Source organism: Stomoxys calcitrans, chromosome 4 (genome assembly GCF_963082655.1).
Source record: "Stomoxys calcitrans chromosome 4, idStoCalc2.1, whole genome shotgun sequence".
Classification (NCBI taxonomy): Eukaryota; Metazoa; Arthropoda; class Insecta; order Diptera; family Muscidae; genus Stomoxys; species Stomoxys calcitrans.
In genome coordinates, this window is record NC_081555.1 from 22,112,510 (window position 1) to 22,124,225 (window position 11,716).

The window sequence follows — 11,716 nt, forward strand, 5'->3', positions numbered from 1 at the left end:
CGCACACACAGGTTCCCAGAAAAAGTCTGGCCTTAGAACTCAAAACCCTTTAAGGGTTTTGCTCCACTGAGCTAGTTATTTCATTCCCATATGGAATTTTCCACCCCCAGATTTGCCGTTGTATGTACAGTGGAATCACTTTCTTTAAGTCTAACGGATTTTTATTTTAATTAATGGCTATGTTATATATTTTATATACATATAATAGATTTAAATTTTCTTTATATTACAATATTCTTATGTTAGCTTTTCATCTGTATAAAAAAATTAAAGAAACAAAATTGGAAAAAAAAACATTAAAAAGGCTTCTTGGGATATAAGTTAATGTTTAATATTTTTAAAATTCAAATAAAATTAGCTTGAGCATCTAGCAACAATCGCATGAACTTAATTTCTTCGAATGAATGTGTAAGGCTGGCTTCATTTAAAGAGTCACTGATGATGAATGGATGGAATATAAAAATTTAAATCGGTCAGTGTCAATAGAATATATTGAAAAATTACAAACAAAAAAAAACAAGTAAAAAGGCGTTAAGTTTGGCCGGGCCGAACTTTGGATACCAACCACCTCGGGTATATATGTAAACCCCCTTTCGTCACAATCCGGTGAAAATTGGATAACTTAAGCACACAAATTCGGCACGGACATTCAGTAGTCTAATAAATATAAGTCACTGTTGAATTTTTTATTTAAAATTTCAACAAAATCGGGTAATAAATAGAGCTTTTATCGGCTTCAGACCTTTTATCGGCAGATCAGTCTATATGACAGCTATCTGAATATAGTCCGATCTAAACCATATTTGGGACCTATGTTAGAAGGCGTAAAACTACCCAATGTTTAAAATTTCAGCGAAATCGGTTAAAAAATAAAGCTTTTATGGGCTTCAGACCCTTTATCTGGTGATAGGTCTATATGGCAGCTGTACCTAAATATAGTCCGATTTGATCCATATTTAGGTCAGATGTTAAAATAACCCTCTGTTTTAAATTTCAGCGAAATCGGATAATAAATAAAGCTTGTATGGGCTTCAGATCCTTTATCGGCAGATCGGTCTATATGACAGCTATATCTAAATATAGCCGGATCTGAACCATATTTGGGTCGGATGTTTGGAGGCCTAAAACTATTCACTGTTTAAAATTTTAGCGAAATTGGCTAAAAAATAAAGCTTTTATGGGCTTCAGACTCCTAATCGGGAGATCGGTCTATATGGCAGCTATATCCATATATAGTCTGATCTGGACCATATTTAAATCGGATGTTGGGAGGCCTAAAACTATACAATGTTTCAAATTTTAGCGAAATTGGTTAAAAAATAAAGCTTTTATGGGCTTTAGACCCCTAATCGGGAGATCGGTCTATATGGCAGCTATATCTAAATATAGTCCGATCTGAACCATATTTGGGACGTATGTTAGAAGGCGTAAAACTACCCACTGTTTCAAATTTCGGAAATCGGGTTATAAATAAAGCTTTTATGGGCTTCAGACCCTTTATCGGCAGTTCGGTATATATGGTAGCTATCGGGAGGAACTATTGTAGTATGTATGCAACATGACAAACCCCAAATACTACAATATTACAAATCATAACGCGTGCAAACATCGATGAAAGGCCAACTTGAGGAAGAAAACAAACAACATGGATTGATAACAGCTGTATTTTATTTTAGTAGTATATATTGGAGTACAACGAAATGTGTATGAAAATGACATCTATCCAGGACAACGAAGTTCTAAATAAATTATCAGTGCAGACTAATGTAGAACATCTGTTGTCAGAATTGCCGTGATATGTTTTTCACAAATAAGTGTGGCCAACTGCAGAAATGCCTCTATTGTGAATGGCAAAATGCACAAATCTTAATAAATTTGATTTGACTCTATGTCCATACATGTTTCGCAAATTTTATTTATAACTCTTACGGAGGCCATCGTAGCTCAGAGGTTAGAATGTCCGCCTATGAAGCTGAACGCCTAGGTTCGAATCCTGGCAAGACCATCAGAAAAAAAATGTTAAACTCTGGTTTTCTCCTCCTAATGATGGCAACATTTGTGAGATTCTATGTCATGTAAATCTTCTCGCCAAAGAGGTGTCGCACTTTGGCACGCTGTTCGGACTGGGCTATAAAAAGGAGGTCCCTTATCATTGAATCATTGAGCTTAAAACATGAATCGGACTGCAATCATTGATATGTTTGAAGTTTGCCCCTGTTCCTTAGTGGAATGTTCATGGGCAAAATTTGCAGTTTGCAACATTGCAGTACAACAAAATGTGTATGAAAATGACATCTATCCAGGACAACGAAATTCTGATATACAGGGTGGCTGATGAATATTGCTACAATGATGAATATTGCTACATTTTTTTTTCGGTGTATGGAATACATTTTTCTTTTATTCATGTTAAATTAAATTATTAAATTAATTATTAAATTATTATTAATTAAATTAATTAATTAATTAATTAAATTAATTATTAAATTATTATTATTAAATAGAAAAAAAGTTATTACATTTTTTTTTGGTAGCGGCTTTCATCAGCCACCCTGTATTAAGGGGTTTCACGTATATTAAGGGTTTTTTTCATAATAATAGGGTTGTCTTCATTGGTGTGTAATTTTGCAACCCATAGGCGATAATTCACTTAAACCCCGTTTACACTGCTCTATAATGGCTCGATCATCTGTTTTCCCTTTATAAAATCGGCTGACGAGAGCCTTAAATCCGGATTTAATGAGCAGAGTAAACGGGGTTTTAAAGACAGAGGATGAGAGGTGTGCAACTTAGATAGTAAGTGATGTCTACTGTATGAGATCTATGAGATGTCTACTGTATGAGATCTACAATTTACTAGTAGCAAAGTTTGGAATGGTGTAAAATTTAATCAACCAATCTTTATCTACCAACAAATCTTTTATGAATCCTTCAAAATTCTCTTTTAGGAAATTTGCCAAAAATACAAATAACGTTATTACTTCAACTTCAGAATTAATATCTGAAGTTAAAGACATGTTGAAACACCATACTCACTCAGACTATTGCCGGCTCTGTGTAAGAAGCTGCAATAATAACCAGCACAGCCTCTATGATGAGACAGGTCAAGCTAACGCAAATCATGAACTAGTGGGCAAATATTTTACCAACGCAGTGAGTCTCCTCTCTGATACACCCAATAAATGAATGATGAGTTCCAAATATATCTTGAATGCTTTCAGATGTTGAATATGGAATGGGAGAAACGACTTCAATACATCTGTGAGGAATGTTGGCAGCATATTTGGGACTTTCATCAATTCCAGGAGTCCATTATTGAGGCGCAAAAGGTCATACACTGGAATAAGGAGGTGGCAAATGAAGTTGGGGAAGTTGTTAAGATTAAATCAGTGATGAATACAAAAGAGGAACAACATGAGTTGCAGATAACCAAGATATTAACCACTAGTCATGAAGATTCAGTTAAACCTAAAGTCTTTACCTTTGATATAAAAACTGAAGAACCTTTAGATCTCAACAGTGATCAGGAAGGGATGTCTTTGCAGGATGGGCAAGGCAATTTAAGGAATGAAGAAATGTCTCAGATGATTTCCAGCTGTAAAGATAATTCATTCTTACAGAATGAAAATGACGATGAATCCATTGAAGATTATAGTTCGAGTGATGACATGCCCTTATCATCTCTAGGTCAGTCCAACCATTACTCTTCCGATAAAAAAGTTCCTGTTACAAAAAAGTCAGTAGAGGAATTTGATGAACTGGTAGCTTTGTGGCGTCCCTCTTTAGAATGTGAAATTTGCCATCTGCAGTTGAGCAGCTATTCCCAGTTAAAGGAACATTTTAGCAATAACCATGCTGCAGAAGGATTTTACCTCATGTGTTGCCAATTGAGGCTGGAAACTCGTTACGATATTGACAGACACATACGCTATCATAATGCCCCGCAGCAACTAAGATGTGAGGCTTGTTGCAAGGCTTTTCGTTCGGTGAAACATTTAAGAATTCACCAAAGAGGTGTCCACACCAGCAAGGGAGGACATAAAAATGCTATAGACAGTGAGAAGTTGGAAGGAAAACATCACTGCTGTTGGTGTTCCAAGGACTTTGCGACAGAAAAACATTTGGATATACACAACCAAAATGTCCATAAACCCAAGATTTTGGAATGTAACTTTTGTGAAAAATCGTTTATGCATCCGAGTGCACTGCGCGAACATTTGATTGGCCACAAAGACGAGAAGACGCATTCCTGCTCCTTTTGTCCCAAGGCATTCACCTGGCGATCTAATTTCTGCCAACATATGAGAAAATATCATACTCAGGAATGGAAAAAGATGCAAGACGAGGAGGCCCAAAAAGAGCCTAAATGTGGGTATCGGCGAGAAACTCGAGGAAATTGTATGGTCTATGTTTGCATTTATTGTTTCAAGGAGTATGACAGTCGGTTTTCCATGTACTATCATGCCAAGCGATGTCAAATGGAGTATGAAAAGAGCCATTCCATGAACCATCGTCGCAACCAATGCCATAGAGACGATGGTGCTTTAGCGGAGCAGGCACCAACAATTTCTGAATCCTCGGAAACACCTGAGAAAGTAGTGATAAAGGAAGTACCACTGGAATTTCATAATGCCAAGGAATTAAGCGCTAGCACTGAAGATCCAATCAAAACTACAGCCCTAACCTTTGATATAAAGACGGAAGAACCCTTGGATCTTCACAGTGATCACGAATTTATGTCATCTCAGGATGGACAGGATCATTCAACGGATGAAGACATGTCTCTGATGATGCCCAGTACGAAAGAAAATTCATTTTTACAGAGTGACAACGAAACCAAAGATGATTATTATTCGAATGATGACTTGGCCTTATCATCTCTGGGCCAGACCAACCATTGTTCTTTAGACAAACACATTCCTGCTACAAAAAAGTCAGTAGAGGAGTTTGATGAAGTGGTAGCTTTGTGGCGTTCCTCCTTAGAATGTGAAATTTGCCATCAGCTGATGACCAGCTTTTCCCAGTTGAAGGAACATTTTAGCAAATACCATGCTTCGGAAGGATGTTACCTCATGTGTTGCCAATTGAGGCTGGAAACTCGCTACGATATTGACAGACACATACACTATCACAATGCCCCGCAGCAGCTAAGATGTGAGGCTTGTTGCAAGGCTTTCCGTTTGGTGAAACATTTAAGAAACCACAAAAGAATTGTCCACACCAGCAAGGGAGTAGACGAAAAAGCTAAAGACAGCGAGAAGTTGGAAGGGAAATATTGTTGCTGCAAGTGTTCGAAAGGCTTTGCAACGGAACAACATTTGAATCAACACAATTTGAATGTCCATAAACCCAAGAATTTGCAATGCAACTTTTGTGAAAAATCGTTTATGCATGCGGATGAACTCCGCCAGCATTTGGCTAGCCACAAAGGCGAGAAGATACATGGATGCTCCGTTTGTCCCAAGGCATTCACCTGGCGAGATGATTTCTGTCTACATATGAGAAAATCTCATCCCAAGGAGTGGAAGAAGATGAGAAAAGAGTCTCAAAAAGACACTCTAAAAGGGTATCGGCGAGAAGCTCGAGGAGAATGTATGATCTATGTTTGCATTTATTGCACCATGGAGTACGACAAGCGCATTTCCATGCTCACACATATCAAGCAATGTCGAAGAGATGGTGGCACAAAAGAGACTAAAATGGAGTTTCGGCTTGAAACTCGGGGAGAGAGTGTTGTCCATATCTGCAATTTTTGTTCCAAAGAGTATAAAAAACGAGTTTCCATGCAGAATCATATGAGGCGATGTCATAGAGAAAATCAAACAAGAGAGCATAATAAAGGATGTCGGCGAGAAGTTCGGGGAGAGAGTATCGTCTATGTTTGCAGTTATTGTTCCCAGGAGTACGAAAAGCGGTACTCCATATACCATCATATCCAGCGATGTCAAGGAAATGATAGACCAATAGAGCTTAAAAAGGGTTATAGGCGAGAAAATCGGGGAGAGAGCATGGCCTTTGTTTGTATTTTTTGTTCTAAGGAGTATCCAAAGCTGCAATCCATACACTATCATCTTTACCGTATGCATAGAGACGAAGCATCTTTAGCGAAGCAGACACTAGCAATTTCTGAAACCCCAGTGCCAGCTGTGCAGCAGCATCCCATTCGTAGTCGACGAACTCGAATTGGTCAAGACGCACATGACACCAGGATTATTGGCAACATAAATGAACTTGGCAAAGAAGGAGACGAAAATTCATTGATGACCCCTATAGAGGGAAAGGTGTTGAATGATGATGAAAGTTCAATAAATACCTCGGGAAATAAGGAAATGCCACAAGAATTTGAAGAAACTACTTGGGAAAGTGAAGAATTTATTAAATCCGAAGAAGAATTTATTGATATTTAAGCAAAGGCTTAAGACCTAAGTTGGAAGATTAAAAAAAAATAAGAGTTTAAATAAGCCAACATTTTTTTGCCCAATCGCTTGAGAGATTTAAATACCATATATATATCCAAATACCTTTTCATAAATAGTATTGTAGTTGCAAAGAGGATTGAAATAACAGAGAAACAATAATTAAAAAAAATCAAATTTACATTAAAAAGAAAATAAATAGAAGAAAGAAAGATACACATATTGGAAGCTACTACTGCCGAAATCCTATATACGTGCATTACGCCATAGTTTCCTTCACGGGAAAGGAAATAATGCATATTTAGAAAATCCAAACGACACAAACTGCATGATATGGCGATCACTTCTTAGATAATTTTTATTTATCTATATTCACAAACGCCACCAAACAGTCTAAAATCAGCTGTTTTAGATTTGCTTAGTTTGCAAGGTAAAGCTTGTTTTTATGGGAAAACAGTTGCTGGAATGACATCAACATTCCACTAAGGAACAGGCGCAAACTTCTCAAATATCAATGAGTGCAGTCCGATTCAAGCTCAATGATAAGGGGCCTCCTTTTTATAGCCGAGTCCGAACGGTGTGCCGCAGTGGGACCCCTCTTTGGAGAGAAGTTTTACATGGCATAGTACCTCACAATTGTTGCCAGCATTAGGAGGGGAAAACCACCGTTGAAAATATTTCGGATGGTCTCGCCAGGATTCGAACCCAGGCGTTCAGCGTCATAGGCGAACATGCTAAACTCTGCGCTAAGGTGGCTGGAATTACATGCGTTCAGTAGAACAAATTAGCTAATTATATTAGAGCGGAAACCCAGGATTCACTTATAAAAGATTAAATCACTTGCGGAACATAGAGTGGAAAGGCCCCATGAACTTAATTAAAATTGTCAAAATCTGCTCTACTCCCAAATACCTCTCATTTGAGCCCTATATTGCCGATATATATGATCGGTAAATATTGCAATCGTCAGTAAATAAGTCCTGTCTGGGAGAGTGTTTTGGGAAAGGGGTGAAGCCCAGAAACTTGGTCCCACATTTGGATGTCAAATTCGTATTCTACTTGCAAATACCTTTCATTTGAGTCACATATTGCCATGGTCGGTAAGTATGTCCGATTTAGGGGTGTTTTGGGGGTTGGGGTGGTCCCCCAAACACTTGGTCCGAAAATTGGATATCAGATATGTTTTCTAATCTTAAATACCTTTCATTTGAGTCCCATATTGTTGTGATTGGTCTATATATATATTTGGTAGGTTTTTGGGGTGGGGCGTTCCCCCTAGGTACCCCATAGGGAAATCGGATACCAAATTTTTGTTTTTAGGTCACTATAAGAGATCAAACAAAATTTCGCTGAAATCGCACCACACATCTCTGTGATCTGGCGTTTCTAAAAATTAGGGTAAGGGGGAGGGTCCGCCCCCCTTCAGAAATCAAAAAATGTATACTATTTTCACCACGGGATCATTATGCACAATCTGTAAAAATTTCAAGAAAATCGGTTCAGCTGTTTTTGAGCCTATACGGAACAGACAACCCAACAAACAAACAGAATTTTTATATATAAGATTATCATTTTGCTTTAAATTACAACATTTTTGTTTTTTTTTTTTGCTTCTGCCATCCAAATAAATAAAAAAATAAAGAAAAAATTGGAAAAAAGCTTAAAAAGAATAGCACTTTTTATTTTTGCAGTGTACTGGCCTTTTTGTTTGATGAGGATCACTTTAGCCAAAAATAAACAGAAAAAGCAGAGTATCGCATGACTTACATATAGACGCCCAACTGACAGCGATCATTCACAATAGCTTGTATGCAAGGGGTTTGTTATCTACGAGTAAAATCATTCGAAATCTCTGTTGGAAATATGTATCTTTTTATTGGATGGGAATGTTTAAAATTTGAGAACACGAATATTGATATCGATCATTATCTACAAAAACTTTGTCATAAAAATGTATGCACATGTGGTATAACTTCCATTAAATACGAGTTGAAATTTCATTCGATATGAAAGCGCACTCGATCAAGCTTGCGGTTATTCGGCTCCTGTGTTCTAATAATGACTTCAAATAATGGTCGCAGAGACATTGATGATGCAGAATACATGTAAATGTCCTAATGAGTCAGTGACAATAGAATACCAACCATCCTAGGATTATAAAGTGGTTGAAGAACGAGCTGAAGTTGCTGCGAGGCGTCGTTTTGATATTGGAATTCCTTCTCCATACCCGAAAAAGGCGAACAAGCAGGGAGGTGTAGAAAGAGAGAAGGATTTTACAAAATCTTCCTACGTTCCGGCTGAGCGAACAAAGCCAAGGAGAGGTTGAAAGAATCCCCCTACGGTCCGAGCTAGCTAGAAAACTATAAAAACGGTTCCTTTTAGGTCTAGCCATGTGAACAAGCTCAAGGAGGTGGGATAGAGAAAAAATGCAATCTAAGTTATATGAACTTAAACAGAAACTAAAGAATATCTACTCTGTGCCCGTCTTGCACTTGAAAAAAAAAGGTTTCCCTTAAGAATCTTATATTCTTGGAGACCCGTCTGAGTTGATGAGTGTGAATACATATTTGCCAGGCTTTTTAAATAATCTAATAATAATAATTATTGTTCTACAATTTACCAGTAGCAAAGTTTATAATTTTTATACCTTTTTCATATAGCAATGAAACATTTCCAAATCGAATAATAAGGAATATTATTACTTCTACTATACATATATCCAAGACACTGCTTGAACCAATCTTTTACGAATCCTTCAAAATTCTCTTTTAGGAATTTTGCCACAAATATCGATTATTACTCCAACTTGAGAACTAATATCTAAAGTTGAAGACATGTTGAAACATCCTCCTCCCTCAGACTGTTGTCGGCTCTGTGTAAGAAGCTGCAATGATGACCAGCACATCCTCTACGATGAGACGGGTCAAGCTAACACCAATCATGCTCTTGTGGGCAAATATTTTACCAGCGCAGTGAGTCTTCTTTCGGATACACCCAATGAATGAATGATGAGTACCAAAATGCTTTCAGATGTTGAATATGGAATGGGAGAAACGACTTCAATACATCTGTGGGAAATGTTGGCAGCATATCTGGAAGTTTCATCAATTTCAGGAGACCATTATTGAGGCGCAGAAGGGTCAACATCTGCATACAGAAGAGGCGAAAGAAGTTAAGATAAAGCCTGAGTTGAATTTGCATATAAATCAGCAGGAAGTACAACTGGAGTTGCATATAACCAAGAGGTTGAGCGCTAGCACGGAGGATTTAATCAAACCTACCGCCCTTACCATTGATATAAAAACTGAAGAACCTTTAGACCTCAACAGTGATTATGAAGGGATGTCGTTTCACGATGGACACGACCATTCAACGAATGAAGAAATGTCTCTGATGATGTCCAGTAGAAAAGAAAATTCATCCTTACAAAATGAAGATGAGTCCCATGAAGATTATGGTTCTAGTGATGGCATGAGCTTATCACCTTTGGGCCAGACTAACCATTTCTCTTCAGATAAAAAAGTTCCTTCTACAAAAAAGTCAGTACAGGAATTTGATGAAATGGTAGCTTTGTGGCGTTCCTGCTTGGAATGTGAAATTTGTCATCAGCTGGTGAACAGTTATTCCCAATTGAAGGAACATTTTAGCGAAAACCATGCTTCAGAAGGATGTTACCTCATGTGTTGCCAATTGAGGCTAGAAACTTGTTACGATATTGACAGACACATACGCTATCATAATGCCCCGCAGCAGCTAAAATGTGAGGCTTGTTGCAAGGTTTACCGTTGGGAGAAAACTTTAAGAAGACACAAAAGAAATGTCCACAGCAGCAAAGGAGGAGATAAACATGCAAAAGACAGCGAGAAGTTGGAAGGGAAATATCGCTGCTGTAAGTGTTCGAAGGACTTTGTAACGGAACAACATTTGAATAGACACAATAATAATGTCCATAAGCTCAAGATTTTGGAATGCAACTTTTGTGAAAAAACGTTTATGCATCCGTATGCACTGCGCGAGCATTTGGCTAGCCATAAAGGAGAGAAGATGCATGTCTGCTCCTTTTGTCCCAAAGAATTCACCTGGCGATCTAATTTCTGCACACATATGAGAAAATCTCATCCGCAGGAATGGAAAAAGATGCAAGACGAGGAGGTCCAAAGAGAGCCTAAATGTAGATATCGGCGGGAAACTCGGGGAGAGACTATGGTCTATGTTTGCATTTATTGCTCCGTGGTATATGAAAATCGGACTTGCATGCAGAATCATATCAGGTGTTGCCCTAGACGTGATCAACCAACAAAGTCTAAAAAGTTATATCGTCGAGAAACTCGTGGAGAGAGTATGGTCTATGTTTGCAGTTTTTGTTCCAGAGAGTATGAAAATCGATTTTCCATATACGGTCATGTTAGGCGATGTCAAGGAAGCGATAGACCAATAGATTCTAAAAAGGGGTATCGACGAGAATCTCGGGGAACGAGTATGGTCTATGTCTGTGTTTTTTGTTCTAAGGAATATAGAAATAGTGAATCCATTCACTATCATATCTACCATTTCCATAGAGAAGAAGCATCTTTAGCGAGGCAGCAGGCACCAATGTCAGCCATGCAATTGAGTCATAGTCAAAGAACTCCGGTTAGTCAAGACTCACTCAACAGGATAATAGGGTCGAATACTAATGATGTAGCCAACATAACACCAGATGGTTATAACTTAAATGAACTTGGCAAAGAAGGAGAAGCGGAAGAAGATTCATTAATGACCCCTGTAGAAGGAACAGAATGGAAATATGATGAAAATGCAGCAAGTAATAATGTGAAGACCGAACAATTGTCAGCTGATGAAAATTACTTGGAAAATGAAATGAATGAAAAAGATGTACCACAAGAATTTGAAGATGCTGCTTGGGAAAGTGGAGAATTTCTAAAATCCGAAGAAGAATTTATTGAGCTTTAAGCAAAGGTTAAAGAACTTAGTTGGAATACTAAAAAAAAACAAAGCAACAACAACAATCAGTAGTTTGAGTAATTCAAAATTTTGTGCCCAAACCCCTCACAAATGACTTTTATTCGCTTGAGACATTTAAATACCATACATGTATATGTTTCCTCATTCCTCAATAAAAAATCAGCTGTTTTAGATATTCTAAGCCCGCGAAAGCCATCCAATCAGCTGTTTGCTTACTATGGAATCAGCTGGCTTTAATATGTCGAAAGGTGTGTTCGTGTACTCAAAAATTTTACCAAATTTGCACAAATTGTTACAGGAAGTCGTTTGAGTACTTTACTTGCCAGCAGAAGAGT

General features: G+C 37.7%; 2 protein-coding genes across 2 annotated transcripts in view; both read left to right on the forward strand.

Annotated features, from left to right (window-relative positions):
- Positions 1-11,716, forward strand: part of LOC106084690 (uncharacterized) — a 163,123-nt gene that overhangs the window by 61,484 nt on the left and 89,923 nt on the right. The gene's annotated exons all lie outside the window — the stretch shown is intronic.
- LOC106084817 (zinc finger protein 816-like) lies at positions 9,024-11,485 on the forward strand. The gene is made up of 2 exons (XM_013248750.2): positions 9,024-9,388; positions 9,447-11,485. The coding sequence occupies exons 1-2, from the start codon at positions 9,251-9,253 to the stop codon at positions 11,367-11,369; spliced, it is 2,061 nt and encodes a 686-aa protein (XP_013104204.2). The 5' UTR covers positions 9,024-9,250; the 3' UTR covers positions 11,370-11,485.

Coding starts and splice junctions, on each gene's coding strand:
- LOC106084817 (XM_013248750.2), top strand. CDS start 9,251: ATGTTGAAACATCCTCCTCCCTCAGACTGTTGTCGGCTCTGTGTAAGA. Junction 9,389..9,446: donor GCAAATATTTTACCAGCGCA/GTGAGTCTTCTT, acceptor AAATGCTTTCAG/ATGTTGAATATGGAATGGGA.